Source organism: Pseudopipra pipra, chromosome 15, assembly GCF_036250125.1.
Source record: "Pseudopipra pipra isolate bDixPip1 chromosome 15, bDixPip1.hap1, whole genome shotgun sequence".
NCBI lineage: Eukaryota > Metazoa > Chordata > Aves > Passeriformes > Pipridae > Pseudopipra > Pseudopipra pipra.
The window spans coordinates 18,075,543-18,102,591 of NC_087563.1; the positions used below are offsets into that span (position 1 = coordinate 18,075,543).

General features: G+C 49.3%; 1 protein-coding gene across 2 annotated transcripts; it reads left to right on the plus strand.

Moving 5' to 3' along the window:
• The first annotated feature begins 3,069 nt into the window (after positions 1-3,069).
• Positions 3,070-26,584, plus strand: SLC22A4 (solute carrier family 22 member 4). 2 transcript variants are annotated; one of them, XM_064672280.1, is made up of 10 exons: positions 3,070-3,790; positions 9,921-10,024; positions 11,217-11,371; positions 15,013-15,136; positions 17,042-17,168; positions 19,200-19,300; positions 20,282-20,496; positions 21,167-21,349; positions 22,908-23,043; positions 24,165-26,584. In XM_064672280.1, the coding sequence occupies exons 1-10, from the start codon at positions 3,251-3,253 to the stop codon at positions 24,238-24,240; spliced, it is 1,761 nt and encodes a 586-aa protein (XP_064528350.1). In that variant the 5' UTR covers positions 3,070-3,250; the 3' UTR covers positions 24,241-26,584. The 2 variants fall into 2 exon arrangements, with proteins under 2 accessions (XP_064528350.1, XP_064528349.1); XM_064672279.1 differs by having other exon boundaries at positions 3,071-3,790; positions 14,965-15,136.
• The last annotated feature ends 465 nt before the right edge of the window (positions 26,585-27,049 follow it).

Here is a 27,049-nt window from a genome sequence, read left to right on the forward strand (position 1 = left end):
GGATAGCCTTGGAAAAGCTGACTCCACCTGAGTAGGTGTTGCTTGGGGGGTTTATCCCCAATTCTCACGCAGGTGCTCCATCTCTCTCGCAGGATTCCTATCAGAAATAAGATTAAAAATAATCACCCTGAGTGCTTGTCTGCCTGGCTCTGCTTAGGAGGGGAAAAGTTCATGCACCACTGCCGGGAACTGGGCAGTGATGGCCACAGTGCCCCTCAGAGCTCCGAGTCCCGTAAATGGGATTTCAGCGAGCCTGGCACCAGGCAGCCCTCAGTGCTGCTCTGGGGGTACTTACAGTGCATTGCTGAGAGAGCAGCAGGGCTGAGATGAGTCAAGAGCCTTTGCAAAGGCTGCCAAAGATTATTTTTTCCCAGATGCTATTGGTGCAGCGGAATGTGGCCCTGATGGACATGATCACTGGCTCCAGGACAGGCAGCAGGCAGCCAGCAGGGTGAGGCCAGGGCCTTGGGCAGAGCAGGGCTGCCCCACACTCCAGCAGGGTGACAGAGGCGCTCCAGCACCCGGCACAGAGCCCCTGGGAGGACACACTGCAAATGTACAAAATGGGTCTTGCTTTGCCCCATCAATAAGGAAGCTTCCCCATGATCCAAGTGCTACACAATCCACAGAACTCGGAATTCTCATGAGCTTTCCCAATTCCCAGCTCTCGAGACGGCTGCTAGGAGGATGACACAGTTGTCCCCACCAAGGCAGAGGATCCCTTGAGAGGGGCTTTGCCCAGGCAGGAGGAGCAGCATCCCCCAGCCCAGAGCAGAGCAGGAGCTCTGGTGCCGGGGGTGGCACAGTGTCACACAGGGGGAGGGGGATGTTACTGTGTGTGAGCAGGAGCTGGGCTGTTCTGCTGCTGGGGGGACAGCCTGGGGCATCCAGCAGCCCCTTGGTGTCCTTCCTGCTTCCACAAGACAAAGCATTTGCACCAGAGGTGATATCTCAGCCATGCAAAGGTTTGCTCCTTCTCCCCCTGTGCTGAGTTACTCCTCCCTCCCTCTGCCAGCTCCTTGGCATCTGGTTTCACTTTACAGGAATCTCCTTGACCTCGTTTCCCGCATTCTGCTCTTCATCTAATAGCTGAAAGCGTGTTTTATAAGGCTGTGGTGTAATCACAGAATAGTTGAGATGAAAAAAGTCCCCAGCACTACCAAGCCCACCACTAAACCATGTCCCCAAGTGCCATATCTACATGTCTGTTAAATCCCTCCAGGGATGATGGTGACTCCACCACTGCCTGTGCCAGTGCTTGATAATACTTTCCATGATGATTTTCCCTAATATCAAATCTAAACCTCCCCTGGTGCAACTTGAGATGGTTTTCTCTTGTCCTATCTCCTGTTCCTTGGGAGAAGAGACTGACCCCCACCTCACTGAACAAGGACTGGTCCTTCTCTACGGTGAATTTGCTCCACAACTGTCCAAGCCATTCACTGGCCACTACTGTGTGTGGTTTTCATAGTCTCCATACTTCGGTTAAAGCATCCCTGATGTTGGATCACAAGTGGGGTTTGCAGTCTGGGGAGCACCAAGAAAAAGCTCTGACAATTGCAGCAGGAGCTCGTTGTGCTGTGGCAGCACTGGTCAGAACATAAGGGATTTCTGTAAGAACTAATTTATGTAGATTCACAGTAAAAGAGAAAAACCTGTGGTGTTTTCATGTTGAACACATGAAATTTAGAATACATTAAGGATTCATCTGCAAACCAGATAAACCTGAGCATGTCATATGTGTCTACCACTTACTTTTGATATGCTAAATTTGCAGCCTAACCACAGCTATTTCTGAGAATTGCAAATTAGTCCTCTGTAAAAAACTACTGTTGACTGATTAATTACTAAGATTGCATTAACATTAATGCTTACAACAATGCACTCTCATCCCTTATTTCCCCACGGGGGCAGGCATGCATGTCCTGTCTTTACCATGGTTCTTGCACAGCCCCAGGGCAGGGCAAGGCAGGTGGAGCTCTGCTGCTGCTGCTGCTGCTGCTGCTGCTGCTGCTGCCTGTGAGCCCCTGATCTGCCCCAGCTGGCCCCCACCCTGCTCTTATCACTGGGGACAGCTTTGGCCGAGCAGTGGCTCAAGCATGGCGTGGATTTGCCACCTCCAGCCTCTCTCCAAACAGGAGGTATCTGAATCTTCCCATGATGTGGGCTCTTCATGCCATACCCCAAGCAGCAGTGGATTGCTGCCCGGCCAGATAAATGTTGCCATCTGCTTCTCCTCCCCAGGCACTGCTGAGCCATTGCTTCCTCTCCGTGCCTCCTTCCCACGCACCCACAGCAGCCTCTGATCATCTCTGCTGGAGAGATGCTTCCCAGGTTCCCCTCACCCACAGCATGGGCATCCTTGGCTGGGCACAGCCTGACACGGGCACCCTGCTCACACCTCCAGGGACCTGTATTGTGTGAGCAGGGCGAGTGCTATGCTTGGTTTAGACACCACCGGGTTTCTGAGTGTCCCCTGAGTTATTTCAGAAGGTGACAGCATTGCTCAGATTTCTGAAATGGTTTTGCCAGCTATCCATGTATTCGACTGCAGGCAAAGCCGGAGTCGTGTAGAGCAAGAATAGTTAACGGACAGGAGACAGGAATATAAAAAGCACCTCTCCCGAGGCCAGCGCTGCTACAGGCTCCTTGGGCAGGCACGGCTGACCTTGTCAGCTGCCGAGAATAAACACTGCTGGGGAAAAGCAAAGGGGTGCAGTTAGGGACGGAATTTCAGGGGCTGTGAGCACGTTTCATTCCTACAGCTGCGTGATCCTTGTTTTCCTCTGTGCCGGTGTGTAGGAGGGATCACATCACTGCTGGCTCTCACGTTTCGTTGGGTGCTGCAGGGAGAGAGACCCCGCGGCCCCGGCAGCCCCCCCAGCTCCCATCTGATGGATCGCTGTTCCAGGTCCCTGTCCAATTAACCGGTCCCGTGATTCCCGGCTGTGCCCGCTGCCGCAGGGATGGTGCGATTGTGCCTCCATCTTGCAGCGGCAACACAGAGGAAGCCTGGCGTGGGTCCCCGAAAGAGGTGGATTCGGGGCTGGGGAGAGCTGGGGGCGGCGGGGCCATCACCCCCGGGCGATCCCCGGGCGCTGATCTCGCCCCGCCGGTACCGGCACCGCCCGGCGCGGCTGCGGCCGCAGGTGCCCAGGGAAATAAACGGGTGAAATGGAAAAAACCGGGAACCGCCTCCCGGGAAGGCTCCGGAGCCGGTGCCCACGCGGTGCCCGGGGAGGCTCCGGGGATGCCGCGGGAGGCGGGGTCGGAGCGAACCCCTGGCCGGGCCGGGGGCCGGGACAGGACGCACCGCCCCGGGGGGGGCCGGGCCGGGCCGGGGCCGCCCCCTCGGAGCGCCCGGAGCCGCGGGACAGCCGCGGAGCCCGCGCTCGCCATGCGCGACTACGATGCGGTCACCGCCTTCCTGGGCGAGTGGGGCCGCTTCCAGCGCCTCGTCTTCTTCCTGCTCAGCGCCAGCATCATCCCCAACGGCTTCAACGGGATGTCGGCCGTGTTCCTGGCCGGCACCCCCGAGCACCGGTGCGCCGTGCCCCGCGGGGCCAACCTGAGCGGCGAGTGGCTCAACGCCAGCATCCCGCTGGAGCTGCGGGACGGGCGGGCGGCCCCGAGCCGCTGCCGCCGCTACCGCCTGGCCGCGCTCGCCAACTTCTCGGCGCTGGGGCTGCGGCCCGGCTCCGACGTGGAGCTGGAGACGCTGGAGCAGGAGCCGTGCCTGGACGGCTGGGAGTACAGCCGGGACGTGTACCGCTCCACCATCGTCACCGAGGTGCGCGGGGATGGGACATCCCACCCTCGGGCTGTGCCCGGCCCTGGGGTGGCTTCTTCTGCCTTGGGGAGGGTGCACAGGGAGCAGGAGCCAGCGGGTGAAGCGCCTGTGGGAAAGGTCCGTCTGGGCACGATGCTGCGGGGAGCGGGAGGGATGCCGGGGGTGAAGGTTGCTGGAGGAGCCGCTCGCCCTCGCCATCTCAGCTGTTTTCCAGTTTGTTTTTGCTCGGAGAGATGTTTGTGTGGAGGGGGAGGCAGAGGCTGAAAATAGAAGCGTGATAGTTTCCTTCTGCCACACGCTGACCGTCCCGGTGAACTGTGTATGTGATGGGACTGTTCGTTCTCGGTGCAGCGGTGGAGGGGACGCGGACACGGTCCCATAAACACACAGCCAGCCCGGCTGCGGCCAGAGCAGGGTGGGCTCTCGCTGGCCCCACACCCCGTGCCCTGCCGTGGTCTCGGTGGCCGTCGGTGCTGGAATGGGCGGGTTGGGGCGAGGCAGGTGCTCTGTCGCTCCTGCCGGAGCCTGACCCGGGGCAGCCAGGCAGGGTTTGTAAGGCTCTGCAGGGGCATCGTCTGTACGGGGTGTCTTGTGAGAACCTCAGCGGTGACAGGTCACATAAGCGCTCGTTTGGCGGTGTGGTGGCAGGGTCGTGCTGTTCTGCCTCTGCCCGTGCGGGCAGGGAGCGTGGAGCTCCGTTAGAGAACGAGAATGATTCCGCTACAGCTGCAGGATTGCTGCTGCTCTTCTACATTGTGCAAGGGCTTCCAGAGGTTCCAGGGCTCACCCTCATGCCAGGCAATGCTTGGACTTGGCCGCTGGCAGGCTCTGCGGTCCTTCAGCGTGTCCCAGGTAGCCAAGGGCTGCCCTGGTCAGGCACTGCTGGCTCACCCTCGGGCTGCGTGACAGGGGGTGGCTGTGTGTCATGGTTTGAGATAGTCCCCAAATCCAATTCCCTAGTTCCATCCCCCCTCCCACATCTCAACCTAATGTGAGATGGAGATGGGCTTTTCCAGATAAAACACACCAGACTCAAAGTGGGGGAAAGGGAATATATTACAATGACTGTACAAATAAATACCATATCACATTATACACATGATCACAAACTATCTCTACCATGACACTGTGTAACCCTCCTCACGAGTTCTGTGACTCAGCAACAGCTGCCACCAAAAAACATTGCGCGGTGGCACAGCCGGGAAAGGTCCTGAAGGAGAGGCGAGGGGTCTGTGCCCTGGGGACACGGGAGGAGGGTCTGTGCTGGGGGTGGGCAGAGGTGGGCTCAGACACATGCCAGGAGGCAGGACGTGGGCAGGGGATGCCAACCTCCTCTCACCTGCCCGAAGCAAAGTCACTGGCACGGGTGACACCTCTTGCCGCTGTGCTGGCAGTCGGGGATCCCTCATGACACCAGGTCGAGCTGCTTGGCTGTGGGTGCTGCCCACACTGCACACAGACATGCCCAGCTGTAACCCGTGGGCTGGCACAGCTGCCTGGTGGGTGCCTGGTAGCCACCACTGGCAGAGGCAGTGCCACGCTCACTGCCAGAGGGAGGCCAGTTTATCCTGGGCTGTCTGTGAATTCATAGGCTCTGGTTTGGAGTTGGTGCTTGCTCTGAGAGAGGCAGTAAATGAAGCAAAAGGAGGAGAAATGTGATTCCTTCTTAATGACCAGTAAATAAGTTGTGTTGGCAGATGCCAAACAAGAGCATTCTGTGTGGGATCCAGATGGGACACAGCAGTGGGGTTTGCCACAAGGCTTGGGGTGTGCCAGAGAGGCAATAGCACATCCAGAGATGGAAACCAAGTGCCAGGTTCCCATCTGTAAGCCAGATGGAAAAGAAGGATACTTGTTTTGTTTTAAAATTGTCATGGACATTTGGAAAAAATACAGAATTTGGTTTCAAAACAAGGAAAACAGGCACTGATGAAATGCTGAAAAGAGGCAGTTCAGTTAAATTTGAGATGTTTATTTTTGTACCCAACATTTTTCTCTGTATTAGGAAAGACAAGCCAGGACATGCCATCAGGAGAGCTCAGGGAAGAAACAGCTTCAGTTCAAAAACTCAGTTGAGGAGCAGAACTTGATGGCACAGGATTAATTGCTGGAGATTTAATTTGATTCGTGCAGTTGCATGAAATCCTGTTATTGCTGCTGCTTGAAGGGAACTGGGAGATGCCAACTCAGCACCCATGTTACTTGGTCTGGGGTTCTCTGTTGCCAGGGTTTAGCATGTCCTCACAGACTCAGTCATCTGCTGGTCTGAAAATGGAGATGATGGGCAGAAGTGACCGTGCCCTCAGCACAGGTGAAGAGGTGACCGTCAGGCTCTGAAAGAGGCTCTGAGTGTGATGGTGAGCAGGTGGAAATGTGGGTCACTGTGGGGTCCAGTGTGATCCCACAGCTGAGGTGAAGGGGCTGCAGGGCTCCCTTCTCCCCTTGGCAGGCTCCCAGGCCCTGCTCATTGGTGTTCTTTTCTGGAACTTAACCTACCAGTGTTTTACTTCCAGATCACGATGCTCAGAGCTGACACTAATTGGAGGTTCAAGGGCAAGCACCAGTTCTGCTCTTTGGAGCAGGGCATCAGCATCCAGTTAGTTCCCTTGAGGTGGGTTGTCACCCAGCACTGCTCCCTGGGGACACCCTGGGCATGGTGTGTGCCCCAGACACACTGAGAGACCCCTGTGAGGGGCAGGGTGAGTGCCAGGGGCTGTACTGGGGCTGCTCTCCTGTCACCTGTGCCACCCTGCTCAGTCCCTGTCCCAGCCCTGGCACTGACTGTCAGCAAAGGCAGAAATTAGAAGCTTTTGGAACTGGCAGAGACAAGAGGCTGGGTAGGAGCTGCTGTGGTTTGAAGGCATCTAAAGGTCTTTTTGTTCCCTTATGGATTTTTCCATCAGTGGAGAGCAGCCCTGCCCAGCCCCGGGAACACACCCTGTGCACGGGCAGGAGGTGCCTGTGCTCATCACTTGTGCACCAAGCAGAGCTGGTCTCATTGCTGGACCTTGTGCTCAGGGAGCAGGATGGAGCCATCTGTGAATAATTAATACTTCTTGAGTTATTCATCTTCAGATTTATTCTTGTAAACCAGCTCAGATTTTCCCTGGTTTACAGCCCTGGCCATTTACACAAGGCTCCATTAGTGTTTTCTCCTCTGATGTGAGTGGGCTGGTTCTCAGGAGGGTTAATGAGTGATTTCTGACTGAGAATGCAGGTGGCTGGGTCTCTTCAGGCAGTCAGGACACCTTATCCAGTGTCCTTTCAGTTTTTCAGAAAGCTCTTCCACCCACTGCTGTGGGAAAGGGTTGGAGGGATTTGATGGGAATTAAGTGATGTAATAACAGTGTTCTTGAGCAGCTCCTATTCCTGCATTCAGAGCTCTTCTTTGGAACCTTACATGAACTTTGCTCTCCAATATGCTTAGCTAGGGACATTTCAGAATTACTTATTTTCTGGTTAATGAATAATTAGTCCAGTAGAGACAGTTTGGAAGTTGTAGCTGTAGATAGTTCAGCTGTGGCTGTAGCTCCCATGCCCATGTGTGGTGCAGCTGTGATGGATGTAGCCTCTGAGGAGGAGGTCAAATAAGTTACTTTTCACTTTTCCCTCTACATTGGAGCAGGAGTGAAACCTCCCCGTGTCAACATGTGCTTGATCCCTGTGCAGTGCCAGGGCACGAGCCTCAGTCAGAGCCAGTGTCTGTGGGGTGGGAGGTGGCACTGGGGAGATGAGCTGTACCTGTGGGGTAGGGCTGCATTGCCAAGGTCCTAAAATAGGTGGTGGGGTTTGTTCACTCAGCAGCTTCACTCCAAGGCATATTTGGAGCCGGATGGACTTGGTGTGTTTGTGTGTGTTCTGGCCACATGCAGTGAGTTGCTGCAGACAGCAGCCCCTCTCCAGACAACCAGCTGCTGGGTGCTCTTTATCACATCCCCCAAATCTGAAAGACTTGACCCTGTGCAGTGAATTTTTGCTGGCTGTACAGTATGGCATGGGAAAAGGGAGAGTGAACACCTGGGTAGGAGGCAATGCAGTTTTATGGACAAGTTATTATTTAGCTGGGTTTGCTTTGCAGCCAAAGTGCCTTTGGCACGTGGAGGCATTTTAAAAACACTGATCCTTAACCCTGATCGACTCAAGTCTGAAGGTCTACGAACAGGTACTGTGCTGGTGACCCCAGACTGGGGTGCTCAAATCCAGGTAATTAATAATAGTCTGTATCAGATGCAAACTCTGCCATGTCACCAGCTTTCCCCAGGGACAGGGAGGTGCAGCAGGATGTGGTGAAACACCTCTGCAGTGTACGTTTAATGCTTTGTTTCCTGTAGCTGAATTTTGTTTTGTCTTAAATAGAGGATTTGATTTCCACCAAACCTCTTCACAGAAATCTCCATTTCTCTGACAGGTGAAGCAGATCCCTGTATCTGTTTTTCACAGCTATCATCCTCGAACATACCAGAGCCCCACTGGCCCACATGCTCACATCCACCTTACCAAACACAGCAAAGATAACCACGGGTGTGTGTCTGGGGGAGGCCACACCTCATCACCTCTCCCTGGCCAGCAGGGATGAGAAGATACCTTACAGCAACTGCTGCCATAGGGCTCTTTTAGTTGTTAATCAGATTTAAGTCTTGGAGGCACGTTTCAGTCCACCAGTCTCCATGTTCCTGCACTGAAGATGTGTGTGTTCCTCAGGAGGAGGCATGGGCTGTGTTTTAAACTCAGTTCCTTTTTTCTGTCATGTAGCTGGTGTTACCCTGCAGGGCAAAGGGCAGAGGTGCCTGGCTCCCCACCACTGCCAGTGTATCTCTGTTCTGCCTGAAAATAGGCATTGGTTGCATCTCTTTCCTAAGTTATAGTCCAAAGCAAACTGCATCAAACCACACACCCCCCTTGCTTTGGGGTTTACCTGCCTGTTGTGCAGCAGCAGCAAAGCTCAGCCACCAGGCCAGGGGGGGTTTGGTTTTGGCAGGACTCTGGTGCCATCCGATGGTACCTGGGTGTCTCTGTAACACAAGAGTTGCTCCTTGTTGTAGCCTGCAGCTGAGTGAGGAGCCAGAGCAGCCCTGAGGGCAGGATTCTGCTCCACCCCCCTGCCTTTGCCTGGGCTTGGCCCGAGGGCTCCCTGAGCAGAGGGTGTGTGCTGGGGCAGGCGATGCCCCGCTCTCGGATAGCATGGCTAATTATTAAAATTATGCCATACTTTGATCTATGAGCTAATTAGATTACCATTATGGTAGTATTATCTGATCTGAGACTGACATGTTTGAAGCCTATCCCTAAGTGTTCCTGGCAGGCATGCCTTAACCAGGAGATTAGTCACCAGGATGGGAACAAGCTGTGGCAGAGACACGCTCAGCTGTAACTTCGGTGGACAGAGACTCATGATGCCATTGCTATTTTTTTAAACCTTGGCTGGAGTTATGAGTAGTTTTAGGTGGAAGTTTCCATGTTGGCTTCTGTCCCAAATCTCCAGCCCCAGCCAACTCCAATCATGAGGCTGAGTGATGGGCAGCAAGTCAGTGGTGCAGGTTATGAGATGGAACAGAATTTGGTAACACATCAGTGCAGGAGAAGAGATTTCATTCTGTGCCTCTTCTTGCATATGTTTTGTCAACCCCAGAAGTTACTGAAATGCAGCAGGATTTGTGCTGGCAGAGGTCAGGTAACTGGAAGCTGTCCTTAGCCAGGACAGTTCTTCAGCCATCTCCATTGCTCTGCTTCACTGGTGGGAACATCTCGGGCCATGGAGAGCCAGGTCCGGGGGGCTGGTGGGGGATTGTGCTGGAAACAGGGCCAGGGCAGCCCTGGGGCTGCACACACCAGCTCCATCAGGCCTGGCACTGCTGGCTGCTCCCCCCTCAGCGGAGATGGGGTCCTGTCAAACACCTGAGGGGTTTTGGCCTCATGGAGTTGCCTGGGGAGGGAACCACCTTCCCTTTTTTTCTGTGCTTTAAAGCAGGGCATTCCAGCAGCGCCCCTGACTGAGAAAGCAGTGCCAGGGATGGGTGGAAACGTGGCATGGGGAAATGGAATTAAATTGCCTGGAGATGTGTGAGTGTCCAGCCAGTGGCCCCCGTGCCCAGCGCCGTGGCTGTGTCTGAGTCAGGCTCTTGTCTTGCAGTGGAACCTGGTGTGTGAGGATGACTGGAAAGCCCCCCTGACCACCTCCCTGTTCTTCGTGGGGGTCCTCATCGGCTCCTTCATCTCGGGGCAGCTCTCGGACAGGTAATGCCGTGGGCAGGGCAGGGCAGCCCCGGGGCCACGCCCGGGCTTTGTTTTTAGGAGGGGTAAAGGAGTTAAATGTGCCATTCTCTGAGCTTTTGATCAAAATGGGGTAACTGGCCTGGCTCCTTCAAAAATCCCTTGATCTGCAATTGTTTCTTTATCTGACAAAGATGTTGCTCTTTGTCACACATTAACTGACAATCCCTCCTTAGAGCTGCAGGATAGAAACTTGCTCTTTGAATGGAAGCTCTGCATAGGAGAGCTGATTTGCTGGAAATACAGTAAGCACATCCAAGAGGAAGAAAAAAGCAGATAACCTGTAAATGGATAGCAGTTGTGTTGCACCATCTCACTACATAAAGTATCAAAAAAATCATTACAGGCATTTAATCATTATCTGAGCAGTGTTGACATTTTGGCCTTACGAGTGTTGAATGCAGAAAACACACTCTCTCTGCAATTCTCTGCTGCCCTCTCCATACAGCCCTCAACCCTGTGTCCACACCACTATAGTGGGATCTCTGATCCTGCTTTGGTTCTGCCTGGGAATGAGGATATCATAAGGCAGCAGTGTTCCTCTGGGCTCTTAGGAGAGGGGTTTCAAAACTCATTGGGAGTCTTAATCCTAAAGCTTCTAGCATTAAATTCCATGTGATCCGAATTTAATCTCCTGACTCCTGCCCCAGTGCAGAAGTCAGTTGCTGTTACTGTTTGAAAGGGAGACGAGATAATCACTAAATCCCACTGGTGCCATGTGCCCACTGGGAGCATCTGAGGGAGTGTGTGTGCCCTGGTGGCAGCACAGCCAGGCAGCCTCTCCCAGGGCCCAGACACCCTCCTGCATGAGCTATTCCTTGGATTGTTGTGGGATCTCTGTCAGTAATGTGATATCTCCTAACTTTTGTGTGGCAATCTTCACGTGTCTCCCTGTTGTACTGTTGCCTTGTCTCCTTAGTCTCTGTCTGGTGGCTCCCTGAAGTTTCTGCTTTTAATTTTTCTTCTTGGTTTGTTTCCTGAGTCTTGGGAATTTTAATATTTTTTTTAGTGCATATGAAAAGAATAACATTGTTTAAGATGAACAAAACTTCAGGTTGTGCTAAGCTTCATCACTTTGTGCTCCCTTGTGCCCTCTTACATAGCCCCCTCCATAAATACCTGCTGTTTCAGTAATAATCTTTATCTTTTACCAAAGGTTTGGCAGGAAGAGCATCCTTTTTCTGACGATGGCTGTGCAGACTGGCTTCAGCTTCCTGCAGATCTTCTCCACCAGCTGGGAGATGTTCACAGTGCTCTTCCTCATAGTGGGGATGGGACAGATCTCAAACTACGTGGTGGCCTTCATACTGGGTATGGATATGTCTGCATTAGAGTAAATGTTTGCTTAATGTATTGTTACTATTTCCCCCCCCCCAAACCTGCATTATTTAATTAGACAGTGGTAAATCTTCACTGGTACAATTCCTACTTTAAACCACTATGATTTTTTTTGGTCTTGGACCTTTAAAGCCCATAGTTTCTGTAGGTTGAGAGAAAAAGAAGAGAGCAGGAAGAGTCTAGATAAACATCCATTTCCTTCCTCTTTGGAGAAGACATTCAAGGCAGTGTTCAGGGTTTAGCAGCAGCAGGTCTGAAATAGAGGAAGCATTTGGGTTCTTCCCTGCCTCTGCATCCCTTTGCAGAGGGGTCAGTGCATACCTGGTGCAAAACCTTGGCACAAACCAGTGCTTCCAGACACAGGGAATGTCAGGGAAGCTGGGTGGGTGTCAGAGCCCCAGGAGCTACAAAGTCACTGGTCTCAGTGTTGAGATTAGTGATAAAGTCCCTAATTTTAGAAGCTAAGGTTTGGGGTTTTTTTCTACAGGGAGTGTAGGAAGAAGGACCCAGCAGCTGTGGGAGGCTGCATGGCTGCAGTCACTGCCTGGGGACCCTGCAGGGAAGGGAAGAGCCCATGGGGAAGGGGAACCCAAGTGTCTCCCACTGGGCACAGGGTTTTTGGGAAAGGCAACTGCAGGGGCAGATTGTGGGGATCAGTGAAGCAGGTCAGGGGGGAACTGGGATTTGCAAGAGCTGTCTTTAAAATGTGCACATACATATTTATGGCTGTTTTTAAACCACTGGTGCCAGCATTACAATTTGTAGATCATAATGTGAGCTAGATTAAAATTGTATACTAATAGTTAATGCTGGTCTTTCCTACCACATGAGGCTTTAATGGGGGTAAAAATAGAGCAGAAGGGCATAATATGAAGTCAGTGCTGTGAAGGGGATACAGCACCATGTCCCCAGGCAGCTGTGAGTCACCACTGCCAGTGTGGAGGGAGGATTAAGGTCAGACTGTCAGCAGGAAGATCCCTTGTTGCCATCACCACTGCCACTGCTGCTGCCACTGCTGTCACCACTGCCACTGCTCCCACTGTGCTGGGAGCTGACTCCTGTGCTGGGCTGATGGAGCTGGAGCCAAGGCTGGGAGGTGCAGCACTGGGTCAGGAGCTGGCCTGGCTGACAATCCTCCTGGGAGCACAGGGGGTTTGTGTAGCACAGGGGCACAGGTTCTGGTCAGGCAGGAATGTGGTACCCAGCTGGATGTGGATTGGGATGCTGCCTCAGGGCTCAGCAGAGGCCAAGCTGCAAGGGGGGGCCTGCAGCCAAATGCTCCTGCTGCTGAGAGAGGGGACGGGGTCTCCCCGAGGACATCAGGCTGGTTGAATTGCTCAGTTGCAGTTTGCTGGCCCTTGCCCCCTTGTGTTGTCTCATGGCATCGTCTTTTCTGTCGAGTCGTAGGAGCAGCGGTGGCTCCCTGGGGCACTTGTCATCAGTGCTGGCTGTTCCCTGGCAGCCTCGAGGCTGGTTCTTGGGGCAGGATTAATTTAAACTAACTTAGACATTGGCTTCCTCATTTAAGTGAGTCATCAGCTGCCCGTCATGGGTAAGGAAGACACTGACAGGGGATGGTCCTTCTCCCCCTACCCTGCATAGCTGATGTGCCCCAGTGAGCTCTGTGACCTCTGCCCATGGCAGGGCAAACCCAGGAGCTTCCAGGGAGCTGCATGTGATAGAGGTGCTGGATAGGAGAATATGCCCATAGAAAGAGAGGTAACTCCTTAAGAAAGGCCATGCTCATTATGGGATGTGCTGGAGATGCTCCCCATGTTTCATCTGACAGCAGTCAGGGCTCACCAGGGCAGCAGCACCAGCACCTGCAAAGGCCCTGTTGGCTCTGGCTGTGCTGCAGCCCTGCCACCCTCCAGCCCAAAGAGCAGGGTTATTTTTTTCAAGTGGCCATATCAGCACAGGTTTCCCTTGTCACTCCAGCTTTCAGCATCCAAACCTGTGTTGCCTTCCCATGTGTGGCTCAGACCCTGTTCCAGCATCCTTGGCCACCCAGGCTCGTCCTGCCCTTGGCACTACTGCTGCCCACCTTTGTGGGAATAGTTCCACCCCAAGCTGTTGGTGAAATTCTGTAGAGAATGTTGATTCCTCTTTTACCTTTAGGCCCCAGTTTTCTGTGTTTGGAACTGTTGTGCTCTGGGACTATAAAAAAAATGGAGATTTGTGAAGGCATGTTGGTATTGTCCTAGAACTGTTATTCCTTGGCCAGCAGAATGAGGGAGGAGAGGCAGGAGATAAGGGAATTGGAGTTGACAGATATCATACTGGCTTTGAATTGACACAAATGACAGTGTAATGTTTAAAGATATAAACTGATGTTTCAAATATCAGACCTCTCCCAAGACAGCCCATCTAAACAAGAGCAATCAATAGGGGAAGATGGAATATTTTATCCCCCCACACTTGTTTTAGCCCAACAAGTTGTTATTTTCAGTTTTCTTAGTGTGACTTTATTCAGTTAACCTAGGTTTCTAAAATGAGAATTCTTGTAACTATTAGGAGGAATTTTCAGTCTTGAGTATTTTTTTCCATCTTCTCAGCAATATTAAACATTGGAGTTCTTACCATGTTGCACAACCAAAGCACATTCTCCAGACTTTCTGAGCCCCTCCTGTTTGCTCAGTGTCCTTTGCTTTTTAATTGAGTCCAGATCAAAGTGAGAGTTCCAGCCCTTGCAGTGCTCCTCATGTGAGGGAGAGCTCTGTAGCCCTGGGGCTGGGAGCTCAAGGAGGGGTGAGGTGGACCTGAGGGCATCTGTGGATTTTACTAAGCAGTGGCTAAGTGTTTTATTGTAAAAGAAGGGTTTTTTTATTGTTAAAGAATTTAGGTGCTTTTGAAGCCTTAGAACAGCCTCAGTTTTTATGACTAGATCTTAGGTTGCTGCATGGTGCAATGACTGTAGGATGCTTCCAGTGACTGCTGCCTGGCTCCTGGAAGAGTAGCATTACTAGAAGATGGCATCTTCCCTGGTTGTGTCCTGGTTGTGCTGATCCAACATTCCAACCTTCCTTCTGTTCCAAGAAATAGATGTGACATTTGTTCCCAGTTCCCCTCAGTGTAAATTCACATCCTTCCATCCCGTGTCAGTCTGTTGTCCACGGACCTCTGCTCCTCCAGAAGTGCCCAGCAGTGACTTGCATCTTAAATCCTGATGGGCTTAAGTGGGGGAGCAGGCTGTGTCCGGGGGGAGCAGGCTGTGTCCAGGGGGGATCAGGCTGTGTCCTAGGGGGGGAGCAGGCTGTGTGCCAGGGGAGAGCAGGCTGTATCCTGGGGGAGCATGTCAGGAAGGCCCCTGGAAGTCTGCCGGCCATCCCCCATGCCTGTCCTTATCTGTCTCTGCAAATGCATTAATCAAAGCAAACAGAAGTAGCTTCTTTATCTGAAGGTCCCCAACACTCCCAGCAGCTTTTCTGTACAGGGTGGGTCCGTGCTGTGCTGCTCTCTTCTAAGACTGTTTAGCTGATTTTTTTTTCGTAACTGCAATAAAGTATTTAGTCATGCTTGAAAAGAAAGAGTTAAAATGCTAATCCAACCTCCCTTGTTTTAAACAGGCACAGAAATTCTTGGCAAATCAGTTCGTATTCTGTTCTCTACATTAGGAGTTTGCATATTTTTTGCATTTGGCTACATGTTGCTGCCACTGTTTGCTTACTTCATCAGAGACTGGCGGATGCTGCTGCTGGCGCTCACTGTCCCGGGGCTGTTCTGCATCCCGCTCTGGTGGTGAGTGCCCACGCTCCCCACCTCCCCTCCTGCTCTCCCTGCTGGGTGCTGGGGAACACCAGGGGGTTGGGGGGGGGCAGTTATTACTTTCTATCTGCCCTGAGGAGGCTTTGGTTCGAGGGGGGATGTTATGTTTGGGTTACTTGTGCCAGTTGTAAGTCACTGGTGCTGGCTGTGTGCTTGAAGCCCTGCTCTTTTCAGCTGGGCAGAGGCATTGAGGAAGGGCAGACAGCCTTGTTCTGTTCCTGCCCTGGTCATCTGCTGCTTTCTGAAGAGACAGGTATTTGAAAACGGAAAAGAAAGGCAAGGTATCACTCACACACTAAAAATAGGGATAATTTATAACAAAAAGAGTTCCCTCCTTTGGTATTATCCAGAGGACCCCTTTCTTCCTGAAAAAGTTGTAAGTGAGCAATTAATGCCTATATAACAGTTAAGTGATTCAGAGCCATTCTTCCACAGTCCAAAAGACCTCCTGCAGGTCCCAGTCTTGCCAGAAGTCTCTACTGATGGTTTTGGTTTGTCAGTTGTTTGGGGTTTTTTTTAACCTTAGCCTTCAAACCAATCCTTTAAAATGGTTTCCAGCTCCACCTCTGCTGTCATCAGATTTTAAAGGTTGATTCTGTCTAAGGGTCAGTTTGTTTATTTAACTTGAAATGTTTCAGACTCCTTCAGCACAGCAGCACTTCCCTGTGCACCAAGCAGCTGTTCCCTGGTTTGGGAGGTTTGGGTGGGAGCCTCTCAGGTATCTGTGGAACAGGCACTGTGAGGGACACGAAATCTGTCCCCAGGGCATGGCTTCAGAGTCCTGCTGGGAAATGTACTGGGTGGGAGTTCCCAGGTTTTCAAGGGTGCACACTGTAAAGCATGCAGAAAGTTCCATGGAGGGAACTTCTAGTCAGGGGCTTATGTGGGGGGAGATATGGGGCTCAAGGTGCACTGGCAATGCTCTGCCAGGGCAGGTTGGCATTAGCTGGCATTTGGGCACGTGGACCTGCTGCTTCCATGGGCCATGTGACTTGCACATCCCACTGCTCTGTGCCATAGTTGCTCTTTTACTCATTTCCCTTCCAAATTCTCCAGAAGGTTCCCATCATTGTCTCTGCAGTCTCGGGATCCTCAGCTTGCCCAGAAAGAAGAGCAGTGGAGGCAGCTCATCTCACAGAAAGTCCCATGCGTGGTTAAGGATTGGATATAAATCATCTATGTTTGAAATTATTGACCTGTCTTTGGGTCAGTCCTTTAGGGTTCATCAGAAAAGGAGTGTCTGACCTGCTTTTTTCCAAGGAGAGGAAAAAGTGCTGCTGGCTAAAAGGAGCAAGGCAGCACCTGTTAATATCAAAGGATTTAGTTGAGGAAAAGTGAAATTTTCTGCCCTTGTGTTTGGTGTTAATTCACTCAACACGTGCCTGGAATTGATTAGAAAATGTCATCAACTCTGCAAGGGGACACTGCCCCAGTTCTCTGCCCGGGAGAGCCTGCTCAGAGCTGTGGTAACATTGTGAGGTTTGTATATAAGATTCCTATGACACAGAACCTTTAAATATATCCTGTGCATATTTAAAGCATTTCCACATTGTGTGCAGTTTCCTAAGAATATTTCTGCTCAGTGCTGGCTAAGCTACCCCCATCCTTGCTGTCTGTCTGGTGACATCTGGTGGACATCAATTATTCCTTGAAAAACAACCAGTGAGGACAAAGGCCTAAGCATGCATCTACTTTAGCATGAGAATAACCACATCCCATATATTTGAATTACACTGCCCACATCCCTCTGTGCTGGCTGTCTCCTGCTGCAAGCAATCTGTGAGATGAGAGCATAATTCACAGACACAGCAAATATGTTACTTGTAACTTTTTACTTTTGTGACAATGTTGAGTCGTTTATTCTGAAACTTATTGCAGGGTCATTCCTGAGTCCCCTCGGTGGCTGATCTCCCAGGGAAGATATAAGGAGGCAGAAGTTATTATCCGAAAGGCTGCAAAAATAAATGGCATTCCAGCCCCAGCCGTGCTTTTCGACACTGCAGAGGTATGTTCCACACATCCTGCTGCTTTACCTAGCTGGCACTTTTCCCCTTTGGCCAGTTGACTTGTTGGGAAATGCCAGCAGGGAACTGGTTTGCACCAGCAGCTCTCAGAGGCTGCAGAGACTTCTGGCGTGTGGTAAGAGCTGGGATCAAAGTGAGAACCCAAAGGGAGGTTTTATTATTTGTTTTGTGCAGTAAAATGGTATTCCTCAGCAGTGGTTTGTTGTGGTTTTCAAAGCAAGGGTGGCCCGGATTGCTTTATCCTTTGGGCACTGAGAAGACCTGAGGAAGATGTGTTTGTGCCCATTTCAGCTTGGTGTGGTGTTTGCAATTTGTAGTTTAACAGCAGCCCTTTGCAGAGGGGCTGTGCAGGGGGCCCTAAATCAGCACCCATGTGTGCTGGGGCTGTGTGGAGCCTGAGGGACATCTTGGGTTGCATAAACCAGTCAAAGCACCCGAGTGCTACAAGGGCACTTGAAAACCAGGATGGTAGTGAAGGCTGTGAAGAACATCAAGCTCTTCTTCAAAACTGTTTTTTTTCTTGTGTTTCATACCTGTTGGTTAAAAGAAGAAAGCCTGGGGCAAACCTGGCACCCCAGAGGGCTGGGGAGCAGCAGAGCCCCGGCAGGATGGTTGGTTCGTGTGCTCATCTCCCCCTCTAGTGGCTCTGCCCGCGCCGGAGCGTCTCCTGAAGAGACACACGGATTTTTCTTGTGCAAAGGAACCAGCAACTCGACTCTTCGGCCTTGTGTCAGCAATGACCTGTAGGTCACATCTTCCTCTGCTGCCTCATAGTGGCACCTGTGTTTTGTGCCTCCTCGTGTCTCCTGGTAGAGCAGAAAGCAGAGCCCCGTGTGCTCCTCTGCAGTGTCTGCAGGACACAGATGGTGTGACACCTCCCCTGGGCACCACCCCGCACTTGAGAGTCCCACTTACAGTTTGGCTGAAGATCCCTTTTCCAAGTGTAAGTTCTACTGTAAATTGAAGTGCATATTGCAATGATGGGAAGCTCATCCTACAGAAACCACGGAAAAGCCATTTCCTTCCTTCACAGCCAGTGCTCGGATGTGTTTCAAACTGTGTTTCATCTTCATGCATTCAAACTGGAGGTGGCTTTTTCAGGTTGCAGCATTTCATCACTCCCACGTACTTTTGAGACCAAGCAGCAGCTCAGCTGTCCTTTACCTCATGGAGATTTTGTGTGCCACAGTGTCTGTCCTCAAAAGCCTGAGGATGATGTCTGTGCTCTGCATCCTCCGTTGGAAGTATTTTTCAAACATTACTAGGAAGACATTCCTCAGAAACCATCCTCTCTTCGTAGGAAAGGAAATCTCCCGGGTAGCCCTGTTGGGAGAGCCAGGGTGGTTTGCTCTTTCAGCCTGGGGGGAAGCCTGGACACAAGTGCTGGCTTTGCCCTGGCAAGTCAAAGTGTGCAGGCAGAGGGGCACCCTAATGCCTCCCAGAAGATTCCTGCCTCAAGCCTCAAACAGGACCCTCTGACTCCGATCTGAGGTGGTGGATGCTCCCATGCTGTGCTCTGGCCACCTCACCAACCTCTGGCATCTGTTGCCCTCCCTGTCAGGTGCTGGCAGGCAGCAAAACTCGGTGATTTCCTGCGTTTTTTTCACATTGTTTGTGAAGGTCGAACAGAAGAGAGTTGAGTGGACAGTACACAGAAAAATGCCTTTGGTAACGAGGTTACTCCTGGAAGCAGAGTGTGACATCCCTAAGGAAATGTGAATTCATCTGTCTGGTCAGCTGATACTCCTTTCTAATTAGTCAGCATGTGCTGTCTCGGCATTACCTATTTTTTTTTTTTTTAACAAAAAAGTGGAATCTCCCACGAGTGCAGCTGGGTGCAGAGACAAGCTCTACCTAAGGACTGCCCGCCCCAGGGCAGACGTGGCCCTTGGGCTGCCTGGTTATCCCCTGCTAGCTGTAACTTCGTAACTGCCCGGCTTGTGGGTAGCAGAGGTTGTTTTGCTCTTAGGTGTGTGGGAATTTTTTCGGTTTTGTTTTCCTTTTTCCTTCAGATGCAGGATTCGAAGCCTCAGCAGCAGCAGAAGGCTATCCTTCTGGACCTATTTCGAACCCGAAACATTGCAACTATTACTATTATGTCATTACTTTTGTGGTAAGGAAATGTGTATTCCTACAGTACCCAGGCAATAAAACAGTTACTGATTTGAGGGCACATGCCACAGGTTTAGATAAGAAGTCTGAGCCTTGGAGCCCATCTCCACATGGTCCTTGGCTGGTACCTGGCCCTCAATGTCCTCACTCCCACACAGCATTAATACCCAAGGATCTGGAGACAGTAGCCTCGATGTAAAATAGTTAAGAAACCATATGTAACAACTTGTGTATTTTAGATTATGTTGCTTTTCTTTTTTTTTAAGATGCTCCCATCTCTGTAATCTCTGTTTGAAGAGAAATGTTCTTCTTGAAGCAAAGGCAGCAACTCATAGCATAACAAGAAGCAGACCCATGGCCAGCATTTTTGTTCTGTGTCTGTACAGTGCCCATCTCAGTGAGATCTTGGTCCCTGCCTGGGCAGCCACGAGGAATGAGGACCCAATAATACCATGTAGACAAACCAGCACCCTTTTCTGTCCATATTTCCCCAGCAGAAAGGAACTGGCTAGCACACTTGGCATGCCATAGTGAGGCACTCTTGAGATTTGAGACCTGAACATCCAGCTCTCTTGTGAAGATTAAATAAGTTGGAACTGCTGAGGGGGGGAGATCCTGTCACTGGAGTTGGCTACAAGTAGGAAAGTAGTTGGCATGGGAAGCTTGCAAGAGTCATTCCATTGTGTTGTTGAGTCCATTGCAATGAAAAGCCTTTGTGAACGACTTCCACAAAGCCTTTTACTTGGTGTAGTGTGTGCAGGAAGGACAGAGAAATCCAAGGTCTCTTCAAGCTGCTGTGGATGTGGCCACTGGAAGAGATGACAGAATTAGAAAGATGGGGTTGCCACTGAGATTTTTTTAAGCCACGATACCTGTGGCAATGCTTTCCGACATCCTATATTTGTAACAACACCTGAGGCAACACTGGAGGCGTTCAGAGACTGCTGTTTCTGGAATGATTTGGATTTATTGCTTTTCTCAGGTTTTTCACATCAGTTGGTTACTTTGGCCTGTCCCTCAGCACTCCAGACTGGCATGGAGATGCCTACCTCAACTGCTTCCTCTCGGCTGTGATTGAAGTCCCAGCTTATGTGATCGCCTGGCTCCTCCTCCGCTCCCTCCCGCGCCGCTACTCCTTGTCTGGCACCTTATTTTTAGGGGGAAGTGTTGTCCTCTTCATTCAGCTGGTTCCTGCAGGTACAAAATTCAATACGTGGTTCTAGTATATAAAATATTCAGAACAGCTGATGGTACTACATACCAGTTCTGCAAAACTACTGGAAACCGGCATCGAATTAAGAATTTGAGGCCAAGGTTATGCTGATCCCTTGCAGCCTTAATTTTTTTTTATTGCATATGTATATGCTGAGTCATGCTCAACTCTCATTTATTGTGTCAGGTTACTGAGCTTTATATAGTGCAGGGGAACCAGCTTCTAACATGAGAGCCCAAAGCGTACTGTGATTTATCTTGTTGTGCATCCAGACTGAAAAAACCTGCATCCACATTTCACTGTGTGTAAATCTCCACAGGATTTTGCAAAAATGGGGTGGATTTAAGCTTGTGCTTTATTGCTATGTAATCCAAAGTTTTGTTCCATTTAAAAAATGCTGTTTTACTTGGAGACAAGCAAAATCTGGAAAGTACAAAATAACCTGAACAGCTACATTATGCTCAGTGGGAAGTTTGGAGCCAAGTCATCCAGAGACGGGTTAATACTTTGTGTAATTTTTAAAAAAAACAACAATACCAAACCCACAACCTTTAAGAAAAAGACCAGCAATATAATCTTTTGGACGTAGAAGAAATACAAGTAATAAGCACAGGGTGTTGTATATTGACCTTGATTTTATTTTGTGTCCTCCAGATCTCAATGTCCTCTCTGTTGGTCTGGTGATGCTCGGGAAGTTTGGCATCACAGCTGCATTTTCAATGCTCTATGTCTACAACGTGGAGTTGTACCCAACCCTGGTGAGGAACATGGCAGTGGGAGCCACTTCCACGGCGTCCAGGCTGGGCAGCATCATCGCTCCTTACTTCGTTTACCTGGGTGAGATATCCTGCCTTTCTTGCCTTGTGCCACACAGCTGCCCAGAGAAGCCATCTGAGCTTCTGCAGTGCAGGCTCAGCTTTAAGTCCCTTCACTTCTTGTCTTTTGAGTCCTTTCTCTCACCTGGGGTCTGAATTCACTGCCAGACACGGCAGAAATGAAGTGGAGCTGCTTGGGCTTGACAGAAGGATCAGGCACTTCTTTCCTTTAGGGACCACTCACGTATCACTGAAGTGGGTCCAAGCTGTTCCAGGACAATGATGGTGTTTATAAACCATGCAAATGGAGTGGCTGGGATGACAATCACATCTTGGGATGCCAGGTAGTTTCCCAGGAGAATGTGACAAGAAGTGATGTTGCAAGTAAGGAAATCTGGCAGTAGGAGATCCGTTGCATGGTACTCTCCATGCACATCCCAGGATGGGTATGTCAGGAGGAGGTGAACCAGGTGGGAATCCAAACATTTGCAGAATCTGCACTCTCTGGAGTCATCAAAATAGTTTCCTAAACTCTAAGGGATTTTAGGAGAAACTTGTCAGCTGCTGCTATTTGCTACAGCTAAATTAGGACCTTGTATTTCATCCAGCTCATGAACACAGAAGAGATCAAATCACAAACTTTGGCTCAGTGTGACATACCCAGGGGTCCTCACTTTAATCCTAGTTTATTCCATACATTATAAAGCACATTGCTCTATCCCAACTATAAAATAAAGCTGTCAAGTCCAGTTTGGTATTTTCTGGATCTTAAATACTTTAACTCCTTGGTAATCCCTTTCCTGAAAGACTTTTCCATTGCTGTGCTGCTGTGACTTGAGGCTCTTGCATCCTGCCCAAACACTCCTGTGCCAGCTTCAGGCTGCTGGCAGGGGCTGCTGCCTTCGAGTCCAAAATAGTATTCTGAGTACACCAAGGTCAGAGCCTCACGTGTGTCTCAGGAAGCCTGATGCTGTCTCTCTTTGCAGGAAGGAAGGCATTGAAGGATTCCCCTGTTAATGACTTGTTAGTCTGTAGCTGGCCTGTTCAGCTGCATTAGTCTCTTCCCTTCTTTTGCACCAGCCCAGCAGGATACACAATCCCAGCAGCTGATGAGCTGCTTGGTTGCTTATGAGCAATTTTATTCCCTCATATTGAATTATTTAACAGAGGATTTGGTTCCTGATGACAGTGTAGTGCTGAAGACTCCAGCAGTGATCCCAGCAGAGCTGTTGCCTTGCAAAGATGTTGGCTAGCCCAGCTGAAAATGTAAAACATCCCCAAACCCCCAAACTATCAGCCACTACACAAACATGGGGCTTGGCATGAAACTGTTGGTAGGTGTTGCCATCCAAGAGCACACGTTGAAGCTTTAAAATTTTTAAAATTGGAAAAATCCCTTTGTTTGCTGGCAGGTAACAGACGTTAACTCAGTTTTGGATTCACCTTTGATATTTATGAAGCTTTCAGCTAATTATTCCAAATTAATTCCGCATTACAGCAATGTCTGAAATATAAAGTTTCCACGTGGGTTTGTTGGGTGTGGACATTAAGTACTGTTGGCATGTCCTCTGCCCTGCCAGGTGCCTATGACAGATTCCTGCCCTATATCCTGATGGGAAGCCTGACTGTGCTGATTGGGATCCTCACCCTGTTCCTCCCGGAGAGCTTCCGCAACCCCCTGCCCGAGAGCTTCGAGCAGATGCTGAAGGTGAAATGGTAAGGCAGCTTCCACTCATCCTGTGCCTCACAAGGGTTCACAGCCTGCTCCTACACACTCCCTTTTCCCAATCAGTAAACATTTCTTCAGTTTCACTGCAAAACATCAAAGCTTTCAAAGTGCCCCTTAGATTATTTTCTTTTGGGTTGTTAATTCAACAGTGACATCGTGCAATTTCTCCAGAGTGTCTGAACCTGAGAGCTGATGTGCACTGGCAAAGCAAGGCTGACCTTCTCAGCACCTTGAGGCTGTTGCTTCAGATTTCCCAACACCTTTCATCCTTTTTATCATTCACTCTCTTTAACTCTTCGTTTAAACTTTCCATTTAGTAGGATTATGTACATTATGAAACACTTCATCATATACTACTCCAAATTAAACACAAAATTTCAACATTCTACCTCTTTCTGGGCAGCCAGAGACAGGCCAGGACAGCTTTTCCTCTGGTTTATATGGTTTAGCTGTAAGCAACAACAGTTCTCTTGACCCACCACCATGGCTATTTAGGGTCCCCTGAGCAAACATTTCCACTGAAATCTGTGCACATCCGTTACAGTGTGAAGAAAATTCTTGGGAGCAGCAGAGGGAAACTGGATTAACCAAGTAGCCACCACCCAGCTTAGTGAGAACTGGTACTGGAACAGAATTTGCCCTTATAAGCAATAATACCTTGAAAAAGCTGGGAATCCCTGTATCTAATTCCTGGTCAATATAAGGAGCTGTCATGCTTTCAGAATAAGAAAAATTCTCTGGCCAGGTTCCTTAAGAAAAAGAGCAGCATGCCCTATCATAATTAGGGACTTCTTACACGTCTGACCTGTGGCTTTTCAGTGTTGCACTGAGGACCTGTAGCTAGAAATCCTGGAGTCAAAGCAGATTCCCCTCACAGGCTTATTGCATCAACAGACTGAATTACAGTCCCTGAACGAGGTTCACATTCCAAGCATTGTTTGCTGCACTGCTGCTGCCACCCAGCCAGGCAACTGTGCAGAGCACTGCGTGGGCTGTAGGGTCACAGCAGAGGAACGTGCCTATTGCAGCTGTGCTTGCTGGGAGGGGGGAGTGGCTGATGACACCCTGGAAAATCTTCTCTAGTTCTCAGTCTTTTATTTGTTTTCAGTTTCAGAAATGGGCAAGAAACCACTGGCGTTAGGAGTTCCAAGGAGAGTCCTAAAATTCTGATAACACGCTTGTGAAGAAGGATGCACGTTGTCAGAGGGGCTGAAAGAAGAACAGGATCATCTCAAAATGCATTTTTCTTCCAGAGGAAAATGAACAAAACCCAACAGTCAATGCTATTGCACCATAGTTGTTACCCCCTGTGCTACCATCCCCAGATTACACAGTTTACTGACCAGCTGCTGTCTACTCCTGCAGGACTCTCAGTCTGTAATTCAGTGTCCTGATTGCTGGGGTTTGTCAGCAGATACAGTCCCCACTGAGAAATGGGGGCCTGCTGTGCTAAACAGAAGTCGAGGAGTAAGCTAGAAGTGAGCCTTAGGAATAATACAGCAGTGACTCCAGTAAGTCAGGTACTTGATGAAAGCTGCTTAAAGGACAAAAAATATTTAGCAAATGTAATGCTGGTGGTTCTTCTCACTGTGTGTGTTGACTGGAAGAAGGGGAGCTGGGTGCCTGTCTTTCCAAACCTGAAGGAAAGATCCTGGCCTCCTCTGAAATCTGGGACCAAAGCCCATAGACTGAGTGGGGTCAGAACTGAGTTGTAGCAGAGCAGACACAGACTTTGCTGTAAGGACATGGGGTTAAACACAACATCAGAGGAGCTTTCCATGTCACTTGCTTTTCCCAGGACCTGGGATCCGCTTGTTCCTGTAAAAACTGATGCTTTTTCATAAAGCCTGAGCCCACCTTGGGCTTTGTGAGTGTTCAGTGTCTTTGGGGAGGGGGGAAATCTCGAGCACTGAGTAAGGACTATAGTTTGCTGACTTTCTGATGGGCCATGCCCACTTTCAACAGAAACATAAGCTTTAGCAAGTCAGTGATCCTGTCCATATGTACCATGAAGTTTTAGATTTTAGGTTTTTCATGGTATCTGGGCATAAGCAGTTTTTTTAGATCTTTTGGGGTGTTGGTTTTATTTTTCCCAAAGTATTTAATTTCTTCTTTGAATATATACCACTTTGTTCTGCACCTTCAGAGAAAGCTCACTGCAGTTTCAAAAGCTTCTCAAAACCCTTGTGCCATTTATAAATTTAAAGGGGCTTTGCTCTCAAAAATCTGTACTGGAGATGTTTACCTGCAGCTATTAAAAATGCAAAAGGACTAATTGGGGACCATGTTTTTTTCAAAACAAAACTAAACACCAGTGTTTTGTTTTTCAAAACTTACAGATGATATATGCTTTTTTTTAAAAAAAAAGTTTAGCGTAGGTAGATTGGATGATGATAAATGTAGAGATTCAAGTTGTGCTACTACTGTTTTATAAACACTACATTGTTTGAAAAAAGTGTAATACCTTTTATTTTTGTATATGTTGGCTGTGCTTGCACTTCTTGGACACATAAAGTCTATCAGACCTGGTAGACTGATTTTTATCCTCTATAAATAACAATTAGCCCTGAGTCACCTCCTGTAAGGGCCAAGAAAAGCACAGTGTCTCATCTTTACTGCGAGAGTTCAGGGTGAGTTGTCTCATGCTGGCACTTGGCACAGGAATGGGGCTCTCCCTGAAGTTCAAGCACAAATATAAAGCTTTATAACATTTAAATGCAAGGAACTTGTGCAATTAATTCAAACTGCTTTTGGGAGTGGAAATACTATTTTCTAATATTTTGCTGCAGTTATGCTTTTGCCATAAATGTAACATGGCATGAGGTAACCAGTGTCCTGTGACCCCTGATGTTCTCATCCCTTCTCAAGCTGTAATTTCTCTAATAACAGCAGTATTTAATCTTGTTTTTACTTATTACAGAATTAACCTATAGAATAGTTGTTTAAATGTACCAAATTTCTCAAGAAAGCCCTTATATATCAGCACAGAACAGGTTTGAGGACTTGGGTTAAATATAGGTGGCCATATTTTTATGAAGATTTTTATATTAAGTTGTGACTTATTTTATGAGATTGTAGGCTTGGGTATTTCTAAAAGGTAAATATTTTTGTACTCTTGAACCTTGCAGTATCTTAAAACCTGTTTTTTCCTTTTTTAAATAAGAAAGAGGGTTGTGTTTTTTAAAATACCTTGTTTCAACCAGTCTCATTTTTCTTACTTGCACCGCTGATCTGGAGCTAGTGTCACATTTTAGTATTTCTAGCAGGGGATTTAACAACCTTTCTCAAGAGCAGAATGTCTTTCTGAGCAGTGCTGTTGTAAGGCCTGATGGTGTCTGAAGTGCAGTGGAAATGAGGGAAGCCCCAGCTGGGGCCGTCGCACTGTGCCTCCTCTGTCACCTGGACTCGGGTCTCTGTGTGCAACCTTCGATCCCCCGCTGGCTCACTGCTCTGCTCACGCCTCTAGGAAGCTGTATAATTGTCACTCATTAACTTCTGTGCTCATTGTAATAAAAACGTGCACTGACATTGTTTCACCTGCTTTCTGTGTGGGTTGTAGTTGCAGAGCAAGGCTCCCAAAATAAATGCTTGGTGCCAAGAAGGTTAAAGAAGTAATTTAAAATGTATTTAGCACGGATAAAGGATGAAAATAAACCCCTAAAACTACCTGGATTTCAGGTAGTTCAGTCCTGATCCTGTAAATCCTTGGAAGCTGACCCCGGCCATGCTTAAAGATGATTTTGTGGTTTAACTCTTATTTTGTTATTCGTTTTCCACCTTTGATAATTTTCACAGCTGTGTGATTTCAACATGGAATGAAAGATCTTTTTAAATACAACAGTTCAAAAGATGCTGTGGAGAAAATATCAGCCACAAAAAGCCAGTCAGAAATATGAACTAGCCTTTGGGAGAACAAGGCCAAATTCTGCAGCGATACCCCACAGCTTTTGAACTGAGCTCTATGGGGCATGTGAACCTCCTGCCAGTGCCCCT

Coding starts and splice junctions, on each gene's coding strand:
- SLC22A4 (XM_064672279.1), top strand. CDS start 3,251: ATGCCGCGGGAGGCGGGGTCGGAGCGAACCCCTGGCCGGGCCGGGGGC. Junction 19,301..20,281: donor ATTATGTCATTACTTTTGTG/GTAAGGAAATGT, acceptor TGCTTTTCTCAG/GTTTTTCACATCAGTTGGTT. Junction 23,044..24,164: donor CAGATGCTGAAGGTGAAATG/GTAAGGCAGCTT, acceptor ATTTGTTTTCAG/TTTCAGAAATGGGCAAGAAA.